This window comes from Sinohyriopsis cumingii, chromosome 3, assembly GCF_028554795.1.
Source record: "Sinohyriopsis cumingii isolate HCF-2022 chromosome 3, ASM2855479v2, whole genome shotgun sequence".
Classification (NCBI taxonomy): domain Eukaryota; kingdom Metazoa; phylum Mollusca; class Bivalvia; order Unionida; family Unionidae; genus Sinohyriopsis; species Sinohyriopsis cumingii.
The window spans coordinates 59,962,121-59,980,998 of record NC_142963.1 but is presented as its reverse complement, the minus strand read 5'-3'; the positions used below and the strand labels follow the sequence as shown (position 1 = coordinate 59,980,998).

General features: G+C 34.9%; 1 protein-coding gene across 1 annotated transcript in view; it reads right to left on the bottom strand.

The window, feature by feature from the left end:
- Window positions 1–18,878, bottom strand: part of LOC149802938 (rhomboid-related protein 3-like) — a 72,165-nt gene that overhangs the window by 20,196 nt on the left and 33,091 nt on the right. Inside the window, exons 3-4 of the mRNA XM_089952452.1 lie at window positions 17,275–17,439; window positions 3,396–3,638 (exon numbers count right to left, since the gene is read on the bottom strand). Coding sequence (XP_089808578.1) covers window positions 3,396–3,638; window positions 17,275–17,439 — 408 coding nt within the window. The remainder of the gene's footprint in view (window positions 1–3,395; window positions 3,639–17,274; window positions 17,440–18,878) is intronic.

The following is an 18,878-nucleotide window of genomic DNA, read 5'->3' as shown; positions in this document are numbered from 1 at the left end:
TATTAAGAACAGAGTAATCTTTAGAAGTGATCTTTTTATGCAATCATGTGCAGGAAACTTTTTGGGTGAAATCTGCATAGTAGCTTATGCAACAGACAGACATTTCACAGACAACTCTGTACAGTCACTACCCTTGTAGAATATTTGATAGGACAACAGTGTTAGGAATAATGAAGCCAAACTATTTCTAAGTTTCCAGGCCCATTTTCAGGCACTGAGCAGAGACAACTATTTCAAGATGGCTAAAATCCACCTTGCATGCTACTGGCATCAATAATGACAGTTTTACCCCACACAGTACAAAAATGGCATCAGCTATTTTTACTTTTTAAGCAAAGGTACCTGATCTACAACGTTAAAAACAGCTGGTTGGAGCAAAAAGTCAACATTCCAGAAATATTATCACATCTGACTTGACGTTCAGTGAAAAACTGTTAGTATCAGCTCCAGTCCATTGCATTTACCTTGTACAGTTGAACCAGTAGTACCCACAGGGATCACACACCCACCCACCCTCACTGTCTCTATCTAATCTTGTATCATATGACTTTTCTAAATACTGAGAAGTCATGTGACCTATGTATCATCTCCTGTGATCCTTAAGAGTACTACATGTTCAATGAAATTATCAAACTTTCATTTGGTAAGTATTGTTTAATTTTCCAATTTGGACCCATGTTCATAGTGAATTCCTGTTTCAAATATCTTCAGTTTCTTTACTTGCTGCACGTGCCATTATTCTGGTAAATGAACGTGTTGACATATACACTCACTTGTTAATCAAGTCCAACTGCAAAGTGTCACATAATGCACTAGCAGATCAGGGTAAATGTTGTCTACTCTACTGATTAGTCCTAACAAACATCACAGATCTAGATCTGCCAGTGCATTATGCAATGGCATATCTGGGTCCATGTAGTGTGCAGTTGGATTTGACATACTTATAGGTTACCGCATTTTGTATGGGAAAATATGAACGAGTTTTTTTGGATGGAAGTACTGCAAAACATTGGGAGTGCAGTATATCCATCTGACAAAACAACTTCATATTTTTCCATACAAATGCAGTAACCTTTTTATTATATGCTCATTTTCTTATTCTACCTAAGGCTTAATTATGTAAACAAAATTACACTACACGAAACAAAGTAACTGAATGTATGCCATATTCCAAACTAAATACACAAGTGCAGATTCATGATTATACAACAACAGAATTATTAATGTGCACTTAAATCTGAACTTAGTCATGCGCTAGCCATAACTTTCGAAAGAAAATGGTGTTTTGGTCTACTTAAAATTGAAATTTAGAGTCATATTGTGAATGAATATGCATTGCAACAACTTTTACATTTGATCTGGAATGAATAGATTTTTGTATTTTTGTCATGTCTACGAAATTTTGTGATTATGGACTTGATTTATGTGCCAATTCTACATGAAGTACATTAGATTTCATTGGTGATGGAGCAGCATGTTGACATCTGCAAGTGTGTTTCTGTTCTGCCATGGAATGTTTGAAATCATAATGTGGGAAAAATATGAAGTCATTCCATTTTAATTATCAAAAAGACGCTATTGAATTTAATGTTTATTTGATTTTGAGTACAGTAAGGAGGATCTAATTGCACTTGGAATATAGTCAAAATTACAGTACAATTTTGAAATGTGTAATCAAGCTAGAGAACCCATGACATGGCTCATGTAATTTGGATTTGCAAAACTAAGAAAGTACATTTTGAGGAAATTCAGGATGTAAAACTGTAAGTATATTTTTTTGCCATTCTTATTACCAGCTAAAGAAGACAGTTTATACCTTGTAACTTGCATGTTATTAGTAGGTACCCACCAATTTTATGAAATCTGGCATCTATCACCAAAATCTGAAATAATGTATCAATAAAGTTAACGCAGAATGTAGCAAAGCAGCTGGTATGTGGCAGTCCATGAAACATCTGCTTTAATTCATTCAGAAACAAATTTAATCAACCAAAATGTAAAGCGTCTGCTACACGAGTTTACATGATTTGTTTACAAAGTAGTTCCTAATACACTATTGAGCACACATGTCCTACACATGAGTACAATATGAAGGTGTGCAATATTGTAAAATACTGAACGATTCTGACAATGTAAAGTCAACGGAGAAAAAAAATGCGCATATAATAAACATGTGTATATGGTGACTGTTTGTAAGACAGCATAATACAGCATATCTGTAACTGACAGGCAAATGGTGCTGCAAGCAGCAAAATGTCAACAGGGGTCAAGTTGGCTGAGATGAACTGCACCTATGACCTTAGAATATCATCAATAGTTCATTCAGCACAGGAAGCCATGGTTGCTCAGTTGTTTGCGTGCTGGACTCGTGACCGAAAAGGTTCAGGGTTCAAATCCTACCATTGGGTCGGGCAAGGCACATTATTCCAACTGACTCAGCACTAAATAACCTATATATGTTGCTGTGCCATAAAGCACCAAACCAAATCAAAATCATTCACCACATCAAAAATTGGATTTGTTTAAATTAACATTCATCCAGCTGAAAATAATAGATTTTCTCATTGAATTTCATGTGTATGACAAGGTTTCATGTGTGACTTTACCTGTAATTTGTAATTTCCATACAAAAAAATCCGAAATTGGTGCTTGAAATATCTGGGGTTCTGGTTATCAAGAACCCTAAATAGTGCAAACTTTTTATGTAAAATTATTTAGATACATTGTCTGAATTCTGTAAATTAAGCTGTTATATAACACAATGCTAAATTTTCCTAATTTACTAATTGGCAATGTGCATACTGTATAAATGTCTAACGACATCAGTAATATTTGGATGAATTCAGCTGTGTCACTCAATTTGTGAACAACTAATGCAATGAACATTTACAAACCAGAGTAAAACTGACTTGTTGAAACAATACAAGTATCCAAGTAAAACTGACTTGTAGAAATAATAGTAATGTCCGAGTAATTCTGATTTGTAGATGCAAGTGTCTGATGACATATAGAAACAATGCTAATGTCTGATGACTTGCAGAAACAATGCTAGTGTCTGATGGCTTGTAGAAACAATGCTAGTGTCTGATGGCTTGTAGAAACAATGCTAATGTCTGATGACTTGCAGAAACAATGCTAGTGTCTGATGACTTGCAGAAACAATGCAACTGTGTGTGCATTTTTAATCACAAATTATTTCTATCTGTAACTGAACAAAATATTCACCAAAGGTATGTGCATTACATATAGTTCATATATTTTACAAATAAATTTGAAAATGTAAAAATAAAGCATTCACAGAACAAATGTTTTCCTATGTTAAAGAAAATCTATTTCACAAAAAAGAGAATATTAACAGTAACAAATACTTGTAGGGAATGATTTTGAGATCTTACCTCTACAAATGTAATAATAGGTACGAAGAGTGGTGGGGGACAACAAGTGTACTGGTCCTCATAATACTGCCTATCAAAGTCATCAGTCAAATATTTTCTCGCTATCTTTCGTACCATTTTGTCAAAACATGATGATGAGTGCTGTGTATCTCTTTGACAGACACAGTTTGAAACAGACAAAATGGTGGCTCTGTCTTGACTTTCTACTGCCAATCGAAAGCTTGGGTTTCTACGGTTACTCATCTGAAATGTGATTCAAATATTTGGTCAATTATGAAAATTTAGAGAAAAGGCTGGCTGACTTGCACAGTCATGCTTTTGTTCAATAAATCAGTAAACCAATGATGACAAATCATTTCCCCATAATCCTTGAACTATATAGGTACAGTACTCACTTATTATAATGCTGTCCATAGGCACCATTGGGTATACTGCCTTTAAGTGAGACTAACTTACAAGTAGATTATACAGTACTCCCTCATTATAATGCTATTCATGGGATTCAATGAATACTGCCATATAGCGAGACTACCTTATAATGAAGTACATTAAACAGTATTGCCTCATTATAATGCCATCCAAATAAGTCATAGAGTATACTGCCCTAATGTCAGACTGCCTTGTAATGAAGTACATTACACAATACTACCTCATAATAATGCTATCCATGGAGTCAATGTATACTGACTTATAGAGACTACCTTATAATAAAGTATATGATACAGTATTTCCTTATTCTAATGCTATCCTTGTCATAGAGTACACTACCTTATAGACTGAGACTGCCTTATAATGAAGTACATTACACAATACTACCTCATAATAATGCTATCCATGGAGTCAGTGTATACTGACTTATAGAGACTACCTTATAATAAAGTATATGATTGAGTATTCCCTTATTCTAATGCTATCCTTGTCATAGAGTACACTACCTTATAGATTGAGACTACCTTATAATGAAGTACATTACACTGTACTCCCTTATTACAATGTTAACCATGGGAGTCAGTCTATACTGACTTATAGAGACTACCTTATAATGAAGTATATTATACAGTACTCACTCATTCTAAAGCTATCCATATAGGTCATAGGGTATGCTGCCATATAGTAAGACAACCTTATAATGAAGTAAATCATAAATACAACCTCATTATAATGCTATCGATGGGAGTTAGTGTATACTATCTTAGACTGCCTTACAAGGAAGTACATTATACCGTACTCCCTTATTAAAACACTGTCCTTGGGAGCCAGAGAGCATACTGCCTTATAGTGAGACAACCTTATAATGATGTAAATTATATATCTAATTTTTGACTATGACTTAAATAATGGTCTCCATGAGATCCCTGACTATACTCATCTTATAACAGGAACCATGTTACAATGAGAGACCTTATAGTCAGGGAGCACTGTACTTCTAAATCAGTTGTGAAAGGCATAGAGATAGAGTATTATCTACCAAAGGCCTGATCTTCAATTTAGAGACTGGGAATGACAATTTATTAGAAACTTTGAGATAAAATGTCCTTTAACAGTGTTGGTGAAGCATTTTAAGACCAGGCTATATTTTTACAAGGAAATATTCCTGCAATGTTTGAAGGATTGGACTTAATTAGAACCACAAGTTTTAATAACTAAAAGTTATATTAATTCCAGGCCCAATAAAAAGTAACGTTATTCAAGTTCTTCAAATTTCATGACTGTATCCACTTTGTTTTCTTGAAATCTTTCTCAATTTAATAATGACAAATACTGAGAAACCTGTCTGTTATGGTATTCAAAGCATCTCACTTTCTTCTCAATGGATAGGTGTCCTTTATACAGGTACTGAAAAAGTAATTAAATTTAGAAAAGGGACTAACAAAATGCTATGTCTTATAAGCAGGTATCCTTTATATGAAAGTGTCTGATAAGATAGATTTGACTGAAGTTCAAGTTCCATGTATAGTTGCATTTGACAAAATTGCTCAATTTTGTGTTAATGAAGATTCCCACAGTACACTTGCATTGCAACTTGCAGCAAAAAGTCAAATTTTAAGTTAAACAATGACAAAACTGTCATAAAAATTTGTGAAGTGAATAAACCTAACATGGTTATGTTTTCAGATAAAATGATTGACACAGTTTCATGTGCTGTATATACTCTCAAACAGGTCAGATCCAATCGCAAACAAAACAGATCTAGAACTGCCATTACATACTGCACTGGTGGATTAAAATCTGTTTTGTGTTTTATTGATTTGTCCTAACAAAATGCATGCACCCTGACCTGCCAGCATATTGTTCACTGTCAGATCATGGTCTATGCAGTTTGGAGCTGGATCTAACTTACATGTAAGTATATATCTTGTTAGGTGAATGCCAAACTATTTGAGCATGACAATAATTCTACGCTAAGCAAGGCCCAAAAGAGGGGCCCCGAGTGGCCGAGTGGTCTAAAGCACTCTTCGTGCTGAAAAATGGCGTTAAACCCCACAACAACAACAACAACAACAACAAGAAGGCCCAAAAGAGAGGACATCTTGTTACCTCATCAAACCCATGACCATATGAGTCTTATTAAAGCTACTTTAAAAAAAAAATATGCTTAGTCATTTGCATGTTAAAATGGATGAAAGGAAGGACAAACTAGAGGATGGATTTGGAGAATTGGAAGATACAAGCTATGACCATGTCATATTTTCTTTGAAACCTTTCAGATAAAACTTTAACTCAAGTTGAAAGTTTAAAAATTGACAGTCTGAAGATTTTTGCATCGAAAAGTGTGATTTCTTTAACTTTTGAGATTTTGGCAACTTTTGCTCTTGTGCATGCTTGCTAGATTTCAAAAACACCATGTATCTGTTGTTGGTGTTGTTGTTGTGGGCTTAACACTATTTTTCAGCACACGATAGGCTATACATGGCGGCCAATATCTCAGAGGAAGAGCTGGGGAAAACCCCAGGAAGAACCACCAATCCATGGGAAGTCACTAGAAAGCTTTCTCCCATACCCATGTTGGCTGACCTTGGGACTCCAACCCATGCCAACAGAGGTGCAATGCCAGTGATCTGTAAAGGCAAGCACCTAAGACCACTCTGCCACAGGTAACGCACCATATATTTGTAACATAACATCAGATTAAAGCATAATTCTAAGCTACATGCAATCAGATTTTTGAGAGATTAGAAAGAGATTTATTGAATAATTTCAATTTTTTTATAACATTAAACTAAGGGACTCCATGCTTCTCATAAACACTGTTCAACTACTTTTGAAACCTCAAAAATTTAAATGAAAATTTACCTCGATAAAGTAAGTGCTTGTGTGCTTTACAAAACCATTAACAAAACCTTTTATGTCAAAAAATATGAAACATTACAACTGCATGCATTAGGCCTTACACATTTTCACCACAACTACTAACTTAATCATCAAACAAATGGAATATTGAATATCAATTTCCACCACTTAGTCATACCACTTTTACCAGACAGATGTCTATTAATAGCAATATCACATCATCATGTACAGTGTAGAGTCAGAGAGATGTATCTCAAACAATGTGTTGTAAAAGTTGGTTACATGGGTATGATTCAACAGCTGTTTGGGAATGACAGCATCTCAACGCTTGGTATGCCAGGCACCAAACCAGAAACATGCAGGTTTGACTTCTGCCCTGACCGGGTCAGGTTGGCCTAAAATTGCTTTTAAACAATATGATCTTTCTTGTGTTGATGTGTCATTAAACAACAAATCATACATTGTTATTACTTACCATAATTAGAGTATGGTCAGTAAATTATATATCAAGGAACCAAAAGGTGACTAATTGCATAACTAGTACAGTAATACCTCGTGCATTCGCGTTTCTGGATTCGCGAATTCACGAATTCGCGAAATTTTCATTGGTACTCTCTACGTACATGTTTTCTTTATTTTATTGAATTGTACCTTCGTTATATGACTTCTGTGACATATGAAGTTTACCTAGTTTACCTTCCTGACAATGACAAAGAAAACGTCAGTCATTAAGTTTACAGTCCCATTCATTACTTGGTTTTACCTTACTGTGAGTGCAAAAGAAAACGGCAGCCAATGAATTAGTATAGGGGTAATATTAGTACATGTATACATGTACCATACTGTAAATGCGCTAGTGTGGCAAATACCCATTAGGCGATACTGTACTCTACTTTTACGTCAACCATTTATTTCTCTTTTTAAGGGTAATGTATTAAGCTAACTTTTAAATGAAATTAAAGTGCTTTGGGATCATGATTTGGGTCATATTTAGGGTTTAAACCCTAGAAATAAGCATTTATTAGCATTTTTAGTGACTCGTACCAAACATTCACGATTCCTCCTGATCCGCGACTGGTTCTGGAACCTAACCTTGCGAATGTTCGAGGTATTACTGTAAACACATATATTAATTTTCAAATATCTCATTAGCAAATATCTCATCTCTTCAGAGCAATTTAATATCAATTCAAATTTAAATCTCTTGCAAAAAAAATCAAAATTATTTGAAAATTTATATCTCAAATACTTCTAAGTGCATGTATATCTTTTTGAAAACTTGTGATAACAAAATATAATACACAGAAATTGGCCAAATGTGTCTATGATATATTAAACGTATGTCTTGTACTTTTGAAAAATTAGATTTTGTCTATATACTTCAATAGTTACATGAAAACAAAATGTTTTATCAAATATCCCTGACACAGTTGACTGGAACAAATACCAAGCTACAGTAATACAAAACGGAATGTGGATATCCATGGAAACCTTAGTTCAAAAGTTTCTTATTTAAGTTTACAATGTCTGCAATTCATATTTACAAATATGTCTACACTTTTAGAGGAAGAAAAAAACTTTTTATTATTATTCTATGAGAATTAAGAAAATCTATCATTGTACTTATCACATAAAACAACAAATTACAAAGCACAGAAAACACAAAATTGCTCGGTTGAAAGTTAAAAAGCACAACTCTAAAATATTTTTACTAAATAAGTAACAAGTAAAACAAAATGAAATGAATGGTTAACAAGATGCTAAAAGAGAACATTTTGTCCAGCTTGACACTGTACAGTATTTCTAGTCTAGTATAAACATATATAACTGCTGGCCATCAAGCCCTTTACAGATACCAAAAAACAAAAAACTCTTTTAAAAAGTCGTTGAATTCTGGTAATATTAGGATAATGAATAGCAATCTTGCCTTTAATAGTAATGTATATAAACAACAAGCAAAATCAACTGAATTTTGTTGTTGTTCCAATGACAAACAGTTATAAAGTTTGTTGAAATAATGGTGTAGGTATAAATTATCATGCAGAGGAATATTATGGATGATGTGACCTTGACCGTGTGTCTTAACTCCAACATATCCAATTTAACATAGGGACAACTACATAACATAATATGTTTTGGGGTGAAAATCCCTTGACACTACATCATGACATCAGGAGAAACAGTTATAAAATATTTTCAAGATGACCACTATGGCAACCATAATGAAGGCTTAATCATCACCATTTTCGTAAAGGACAAAGTACATATCGTAAGTGAAAATCTCATGTCCATAAGAACATCTGTTAAGGAAAGGAACTGATGAAAAAATTATTGCTACTGTTTGGTCACAATGGATGTCAGATCAGCAAGGGTTGATTGTTTTCCTTAATCAACCTTTTAAAAATTTGAAAATGTGATATATCTAGAAATGTGTTTCAAAATATCCTCAAAATTGTTGTGGCTGTCTATCCCATGCATAAGATTTAAATGTATCCTGAATACAAATATAGCTGAACTTTAGATAAATTGAGAGAATATTAATTGCACATTTCAACACAGTGGAGACCATGTCTAAAAATGTAAATTTAAGAAAATACAGACTGAAAAAATGAAAATGAGAAAGATGACTTAATTTGATACAAAATTTACTCTTTTCCTCACAATTACATTGCACATTAAGTTAATAATGTCTGAATGGTTTTATGATGATTTAGGGCTACAGCCAATCAGGATATTTGTTGCTGGCAGTTTGGCTCAACTTACAAGTGAGTATATACTATAAGTGATGTCAGTATGTACATCATCAGGTGATAACCATAATATGGATATGATGATTACAATATACCCTGCGTCTAAAACAAATTAATGCTTTCATTTCTTTATACTCTTAGGTGGAGTTAACACAACAAGACATTTCTACTGAAAAATAAGTATACCTCAAGAGTAACCTTATTGCATATACAGTGGAACAAGAACTACTAGTTTATGCATGAATAAAAAGGCCATAGGGAAATTGTCAAATTTATGGGGTATTTTTTTTTCCAACTATCAATGACAAAGAAAAAAAGTCAATTTGAGCTGAGTGTAAGTTGATGAATCATAAGACATAATGACAATAACTAGTATCAAATCCGAAAACTGATACTGTACCTCAGAAAAAATGGAAGAAAACTTTTCTCACCCATTCCTAAAATCCGAACTTTGTCTGAAGTACATGTATCTGTGTCCAGCTATGACAACTAAAGTCTAAAAGAAAAATCTGATAGAACATTTTATATTTCTTTAACCATGGCAAATACTGTATATACTCACTTATAAGTTGACAAACAACAAATATCCTGATCTGTACCATAATGCACCTGTCGATCAGGGACTATATTGTTTGTTTGAATGATTTCTCCTAACAAACTGCAGAGATCCAGACACGACGGGCAGATCTTGGTCTGTGCAGTTTGCAGCTGGACTCATCTTATAAACAAGCATATATGGCACCCTATCTCTATTTATATATATGTCTCCAACTGAGAGCAAGAGCTTATAATTTTAATCAATCCTTTGATAATAAAAGAATGATCCTTTACAAACTTAAAAGTGTGACCGTTAAAATTTAATGGATATACTGTATGAATTGTGGACTATGCTAAGTTTGGTTCAAGTGCTAAAGCTTAACAAATCAGTTTTACATTAATTATTAAGGATGCAGGCAGAGGCAGCGATTTAGTCTTTTGATAAACACGGCTTCAATTGATTACCAGAAGGCATCTGCTCTAATGACTTCAACTATATAAAACTAAATGTGACTGACATGTTGACAACTGTCAATCAATCATTTTCAATTGGTGAACCCAGTGGAACTATGACCTATAGTTTGGGGATTTCTATAATATACAAGTTTAAATAAGACAAAAACATATAATTCAATTTTAAAAAATCCTTTTTTTTGTATTCCAGCAGCCAATTTTATTGATTTATACCTTCAACCAGGCTGCATATCAAACTAGGTAACTACCCAATTCCAACATGCAAAATTATTCTACCGCAGGCATATACAAAGTGTAATTAATTATTCAGTGATGTTTAATTAGGCTATTATTGCTGAATCTCTAATTTACAAAGCAAACTGATCTTAGAATCTTAGGACCTGTGCAGTTTGTTAGGAGAAATCAACTGATTAAATGAACAACCCTAATCTGCAGGCACATTATGCTATGGCAGATCAGGATCTTTGTTGTTTGCAGATTGAATCGACCTACAAACGAGTGCATATGGCACTATGGAATCTCAATAGATGTAACACCAAAAAGATCTAAGAAATCATATTCAGTGATCCATAGTTTTGGCCCAGCAAAGTTTAAATTTACAAGTATTCCTCCAGGCACTCCATGTCTTGAAAACAAGTTCAAGCAATTCAGTTTGAGCCAACCAGGCTCTGTAGTCAGTCTCAATTTGAGATGAAACCTCGAAAACAGAATTCTAACAAGAGCACTGTAAATGACTCATGACATGACCATAGTACTCATGTAGGCACTAGTAGGGCATGCTCAGCTCTGGAGAGTATTCACCAATGTATCAAAGTGACCTGGGCTTTGATCCGATTATGTCATCCTGAACTAAATTTACCGTGGAGAAACCAATATTATGACATACCATGACCTCAGAACTTTAGACCCCAGAATCAATAGATTTATTTATTACACTAAGTCCAAGATGTCTATATATTTGATCAAAGAACTTAATCTAGAACCAAGATAATTCTGTAAAACATTTTTTCCCCATGAATTTAACCTTTGATCTTTACACCTCAAAATCAACAGATTTCTTTCCTAACCCAGCATGGAAGACATCAACAAGCTATGGTGAGGGTCTGCAGTTGATATCTGAAATGTTTGCAGAGAAACCCTGTTTCGTCTTTCAGTCACCATCATTTTTCTTCTTGCAGTCAGTGACTTTGACCTTTGAAATTTTGACACACACACACACACACACATACACACACACACACACACACACACACTCCCCATAGCTTTCTTCCTTACCCCAAGTACAAGACATACACAAAGTTTGCTTCTGGTCCATGATGAATAACTGTTATTTTGTGGAAACCCTTGTCTTATTTCTCTTAATAACCTTTACCTTTGAACTTTTGACATCAACATCAAGAGGGTACTTCCTTACAATCCATCCACAAAGTTTGGTAACTAAAGATGGTGGACAACTTGAGTTATTTCTGTATTCATTGTTAAGTATACCTGGATGTCTCCGATATTTCTCACTGATGTCGTTATTTTATAAGGACTTTTTTTCTTCAAAATATTATACAGATCTAGGAACAAAACTAGAGCTATTAGTGCCAGGTGAATCACAAAGAACCCTCTCACTACAATTTGCTCCTTATGACCTTTACAAGAATCACACGTGTTGGTAAACATAGCTTGGCAAAACGAGCATTCATGGAGCATAACTCCTGTAAATGATGGTGTGAAATGCCATCTCTTTCATTGACTTGTCAACACAAGCAACATCACATTTAAAGACATGAAACTGATCAACAAGGGCCACATATTTACCATATGTTTTCAGACACCATTTGTTTTCGGACACTGTTTTTTTTTTGGGGGGGGGATATAATATTTAAATGCCTTGTAAGTTTTTGGAAATTGCTCCTCTATAATTTTGTCTACAATTTATGTTTCTGGACACAATCTAGGAAGATCTGCTGCATCGTTTTAATGTAAAATTCATAGCGTGTTTACCATTAATTTAACTGATACAAAGTTCACTTCATTTGATCGGCAATTATTTAATGTGATCATGAACTAATATAATTTAAAATTCTTAATCTTAATCTGATGGATGGATGGATGGATGGATATAGATAGATAGATAAAAAAATTTTAATAAGCCATAAATATCAAAGAATGAAAAGAAATATGATTTAATGCAGTAATATATTTAAATATATTATTCAATTTCAAGTAGCTTGTCCATAGCCTTTTTTAGGTCCTCAGGAGAAAAGCCCTCAAATTCTGTATCACTATCATCATCCATATTGTTAAATTGTTTGTCATTTCTGATCAGCGTGTTTTCACTTCCACTCAGATTGACATTGACGCTGCACACTTTGAAAGATTTCATTATCATTGTGCACTTTTCCTTCAATGTGTCCATTGCATTTACAACCCAGTCCAATACAGTCTGTTTGCTGGCTGTCTTGATCTGTCCATTGATGCTTTCATCAGATGATTTTATAGCATTTGTAGGATCCCTGATGTATTCTGTCCAGCTGTGGAAGAGGTAGCTCTTGACAGGTTTATTGATGCTCACATCAAGAGGTTGCAACTTGGATGTACTGCCTCCTGGTATTATTGCTGGCACAACATTTCCGCACTGCAACTGTTTCTTCATGTAAAGAGTGATGCGAGTCCGGAATGAAAACCATCACTAAAATAGTGATCGCTCTCTTCTGGTGAATGGTAAATAAATTTCTTCAATGCAATAGCGTTTTGTCCATCCATGCTTTCACTTGAACTGCGATAATCCACTCTTTGGTGCCTTCAGATCTAGTTGTCTCTCTCCCTTGAAAATAATCATTGGGGGTAATACATCGCCAGAACCTGCAATGGCTAAAACAACAGTAATGTGTCTCTTCTCCGCTCCAGTTGTACAAATCAGAATGCTTTTCATTCCTTCTTTGTCCACCGTTTTCCCTGGCACAAGATCAAAGTACATCAGTGTCTTGTCCATGTTAATAATAAATTTATCGTCAAAATCATCCTCTTTACATCTATCCATCACAAACTTGTGGAACGAAGCAATCTTTTCTTCCAATATCCTTAGGTAAACATTGGGCAAGAGAGGTCCTGCTTCTGAGCACAAACCCAAGTCTTTTCATGAAACTCTCTCCCCAAGAATGACCAGAAATTCTGTTGAGACAAGCTCCTTGGCATATATACAAATTCCCTCAACACTGACTGGAATTTGTAAGTCACACTGAGTGAGCACCCATTGAGCTATCTTATCATCTATAGCTTGTCCATATGAAATGGGTCGTCCACACTTAGGCAAATGTCTGTTCAAGTTCAGATCTGCAGAAAAGTCAATTTTCATCCAGGTACTCACTGTGCATTTCTGAATCTTGAATTGTTCCACTGTAGGTCTAATTCCCAGAAGTTTTCCATTGTTAACGATATCCTGCTTTTGCTTTAAAGTATAATGTTTATAGTGACCATGTACAGAACCGGGTGGAGCACTCTCGGGTTCAAGATAATCAGACTCGTCATCTGGAGAAGCTTTCTTCGTAGGCGGTTCTTTTTGTGATGCATCCTCAGAATCATTAATTTGAGGTTGCTTCTGTGGATGGCCTACTGGCCTATTTGGAGACAATTTTAGCAAGAAAGAGTCCCTGCACAAACTAGGCAGCGCCTCCTCGCTTGTTGCATAACATGTGATAAACTTATCCATCAAAATTATTACAGTACTAAAAATATTATGTTTCAAAATGACAGCTATCCAGTATATAAACTTCTGATATTGGCGGGTATTTTATTTATACCTTATATTCTAATAGCTTGTTGTTGTTGTAGGGCTTAACGCCATTTTTCAGCACACAATAGGCTATACATTGGCAGCCAGTATTAATGGTGTAGCAAGAAGCTGGGAAAAACCCTGAAAGAACCACCGACCCACGAGAAGCTACTGGCAAGCTTTCTCACATACCCACATTGGCTGAATCGGAGACTCGAACCCACGCAGACAGAGATAAGATGGCAGTGATCAGTAATGGAGAGCACTTTAGACCACTTGGCTCTAACAGCTTGATTCGGCTAACAAAAATATGATTGGTTGTCAGTGTAAACATTGTTACACACGAAACCACTTCAAACAGGTGTGACAGTTATGGCTTTGATTTAAAACCATGACCCCTGCTTTATATCATTAAACAATACATCAGAGAGTCAGTATGGATTAGTAAAATTATTTGCATTTTGCAACAAAACAAACCCATTATCCCTGAGGCATTATATACCAAGGTTAAAACAAAGTTATTGTTCTACAGGTAATAAACCTCTTTATAGACGATAAATATTGATTGTGGGTCCTAAACGTTCTGTATATCATGTGCTCTTTTAATGAAATCCAGATGGCTGTCTTTTTTTTCTGAACACACCTGTCAAAGAAATCCCACAAGTTATATTATTAACAATTATCACCTAGACACCTTGAAATCTCCGACATGCATCAAAACAATCTTTGACCAGTCGATTGTTTTGAGCTTGGCAACCTCTGCTCATTCTGAAGCTACCCTCGGCTTGGTGGAAAAAAAGGAGAACCACAACAAAGAGATCACTTTTATTTTTAAAAATACCAACATATTAATCACGCCAACTCATATACATGTATTGCAATTTGCTTGTTATTTATACCCTTCCTAGGCATGCAAACAACACTCACCCCATATGGAGCCTCTCACTCTTGGTGCTCTAAGATTAGCCATCATACATGTACCAGTATTTTTACTCTCAATACTAAAATGTTTCTGTCATAAATATCTTCAGAATTATAATTCCAAAATCTTTTTATTTAGTTTGTATTAATATCTTAATTACACAGAAATAAAGCTTGCGTGCATTTGTAATGTAGACTTTAATAATCACTGATTAGCAGAGGGTTAAACTGTGGATTGCAAGATTACTAATATGGCAGTTCTTTTGGAAAATACGAACACAATCGTTGCTCTAATACATGTATTGCTGTGTTTTCTGGTGGATGGACATATATCAAATAAACAAAATAGGCAAGTAATGCCTGTCATGTATTGCTGTGTTTTCTGGTGGATGGACATATATCAAATAATCAAAATAGGCAAGTAATGCCTGTTTTTCATTCATTATCCTTTCCGTGGTGTTACACAAAATACTTGTTTTACTTCATGGCAGCACGTCGTCATGTGAGCTAACGGTAACTTCGTCATGGACATGAGTGGTCTATCTTCACCTGTCAGCCTATATGTTTTTGGACACCTAATTAAAGAATTTAATATGTATTCGGATGACAAATAAAGTATTTATTTGTTGCAGTCCAAAAACATATGGTAAATAAGGTGGATAAGACAAAACCCCAAAAGACATATCCAGGTCTTAGAAATATTTTTCACATTAAAAATTGCAGCAATATATGGTGATTTATATGCTGATTACAAGCAACATTCTATGTCCAAATTAGTATACATGAGACAAAACCCCAAAAGGTATATTAAGGTCTACGAAAATTCAAATGAATGGTTCTAAGCTTAGGCTGACTGTAATCAATATTCCATTGGCTTCCATGTGAAGACAAGAATTTGACAAGGGACATAACTCTTTCCAAAATGGAGAAGATGAGATTAAAACCATCAAAAGCACACGTTAACTCATTAACCCAGCATGCCACATTTACGCAGGTTGTACCTAACTTCTGAGCTCTACAATGTCAACATCATTTATAATACACCAAACTGGATGGTATTGCAGAAAAGTAGACAAATACCAAATAATGTAGACTTTCTATAAACATAAGAAAACAGCGAGAAAAACCAAATTTTTGAGACCCAATTTTTTGTAATCCAAAATTTCCCAGTTCTGGAGTTTTAGATAGATTTTAGACTTTTGGGCCTGAGATCTAAAGCAGACCAGCCCAAAATGCACATGGACAGGTAAACCATTGCATACAATTGGATAAGTCTGAGATTAGGAGTAAAAAGTGGACATAAAATGAAAATTATGGGTCCAATATGCAATGATGGGTTCAATTTTGACACTTCTGCACATGGCGAGCAAAAGTTTATGAAGTTTATTGTCATGGGTCAAACATCTACCTGAAATGTAGTTGACATCTCTACAAATTTTAACACTGGACATCATTGGAAGTCTTGCAGCAAAAGCCCCATGATATGTCCATCCAATCGGGTCTTGTAGTCAAAGCCAAATGAAAATATGTCTTTCCACTCAGAAGAAGCTGCGAAAATAAGATTTCAAGATGGCCACTATGGTAGCCATTATAGCATGTACAAGCAGAACTATCTCCATTTAGGACCAACAAGTTTTTCATACTGGATGTCCGAGCTGCACAATTTTCATTTTAAAAGCTTGACCTTGGGATGAATGTGTATGTAAAGTTTCATGACAATACCACAAGTAGTTTAGAAGAAGTCATGATAACTAGTGCCAATGTATGGATAGATGATTGACAACATGCCATCCAGTAAGCTCTCCTGGTCTACGGCTACAAATAAATATGGGAAAATTCTGATTCTCAATAATGAAAATTTGTTTCTGAAAAGTTTAAAGATAAATCCCAGTAAACTCAATTTCTCATCATAGGTTTAGGATTATTATTGATAACTTTTAAATCATCAATCAGCTATATATACTGCAATGCCAGTTATATCTGGATAGCAGAATCCAAAATTAGTGTTGATTAAGTCTTATACATTGATGTAATCTCCCAAATGGGATTGGACACTGTCCATATGCCAACCTCAACACAAATTTAATTACTTTCACTCTCTCCTAACACAAAAAGACAACAAAAGAAGAATAAAAATACTTACTATGTTGATGAATTCTTGATAGGAAAGGACTTGTGGCATGTTAGTGATGCATTTCATCTCAAGAACTTCCAGCATGTGGTTGTCTACAGAGCCCCATAGCTCCGGGTCTGCCATTAGGTCCCGCAAGGTGGGCAATGTTAGCTGACCCTGGCTATGCAGGTCATACTGTGGAAAAGATCAGATTTTGCATACAAGTGACAGGAAATGACGTCCCTCCCCCAACACTTTTTGTTGTACCCTACTACTATCGAGCTGCCTATACAATCTGGTTAAGTCAATATTAGTTAAGGGAGTTATCATGTATAAACAAAAGTCCTAATAACTCCACTAAATGATGAAGAACACTGGCAATCAAAAGTAGGCAATGTGTCACCAAAGTTGGTTAAAATCCACTAATAATTAAGGAAGTTTTTGTGCAGACCTGAATGTGGGTGGGTTTGGCAATCAGGGGTAATAACTCTGATAAATGGAGACAAAGAATGCAGACAACTGAACATGCCAATATCAAGCTGCATAATAAAATTTTGTTGAAATCCAACAATTAATTATGGGAATCTTTATTTGGAAATGAAACTGGGTGGGGCTAAAAAAATCAGAGGGTTACAACTAATTAAAAAATTGCAGAAAATGCTGACAAATGAATACCATCAAGGTCTGATCAATACAAAAAAGTATACCAAATTTGGTTGAAATCCAGTAATAAGTAAAGGATTTATTGTTTGGTAAAGAAACTTGGTAGGTCAGACAATCAGGGCCTATGTCTCTGCTAAAAGTAGATGCAAAATGCTGCCAAAATCAAACTCAGCCATTATTTCATCAACAACAATCTGCATAACACACGTAGAAGAAATCAAATAATAATTATTGTGCAGAAACAAAAGTGTCTGACAAACAGGAACTGTGACTGCTAAATTCTGAAGTAGAACATGGTCAATTCACTCAGCTAAGTTCTCATCTAGTTGTTTCCAAAATGTTGGTTGAAATCCTATAACAATTATGGCCATTACTGTGTGAAAGCAAAGGTAAAGATATAGAAGGAAGGATGAGTGGACAGAAATACAGATGGAAAGGATAGTCTAATATCTCTTCTCTCTTGTCCATGAACAGCCCTGCAACTGATACAAGTGTTCCATGATGCCAAATGTCAGCTGACCTTTATAATAAAGGTCATCCAATAGAAGAGATTAGATTTTGTTTAAACTACTAAAAGACAGACAGCATACGATTGTCAAATGAGGCCCATGGCTTTGGGTATTCCAGAAGGTCCAACAAAACATCATCTGGCTTTTGTTATGTATGAACAGGCCAATCCGAAGAGATCAGATTGTGTGTAAATGGCAGACGAAATAACTAACTGTTACATCTAGACAAGCCAGCTGGTTTGTGTTGCCAGAAGGTCCATGGAACATGAATGTACCACCACAGTGCCTAAAATGACCGAAGGGAACAAACATTTAAATTTCTGGGGTGGTTGAGAGAGGGATGCATGGGATTAATTTTCAAACCAGGATACATTTTTTCTTTGCTGCGACAATATCATATTGCTTATCAAATAATATAATGGATATAATTACTTTTTTTATGTCCAAAAATCTGACCAAGAC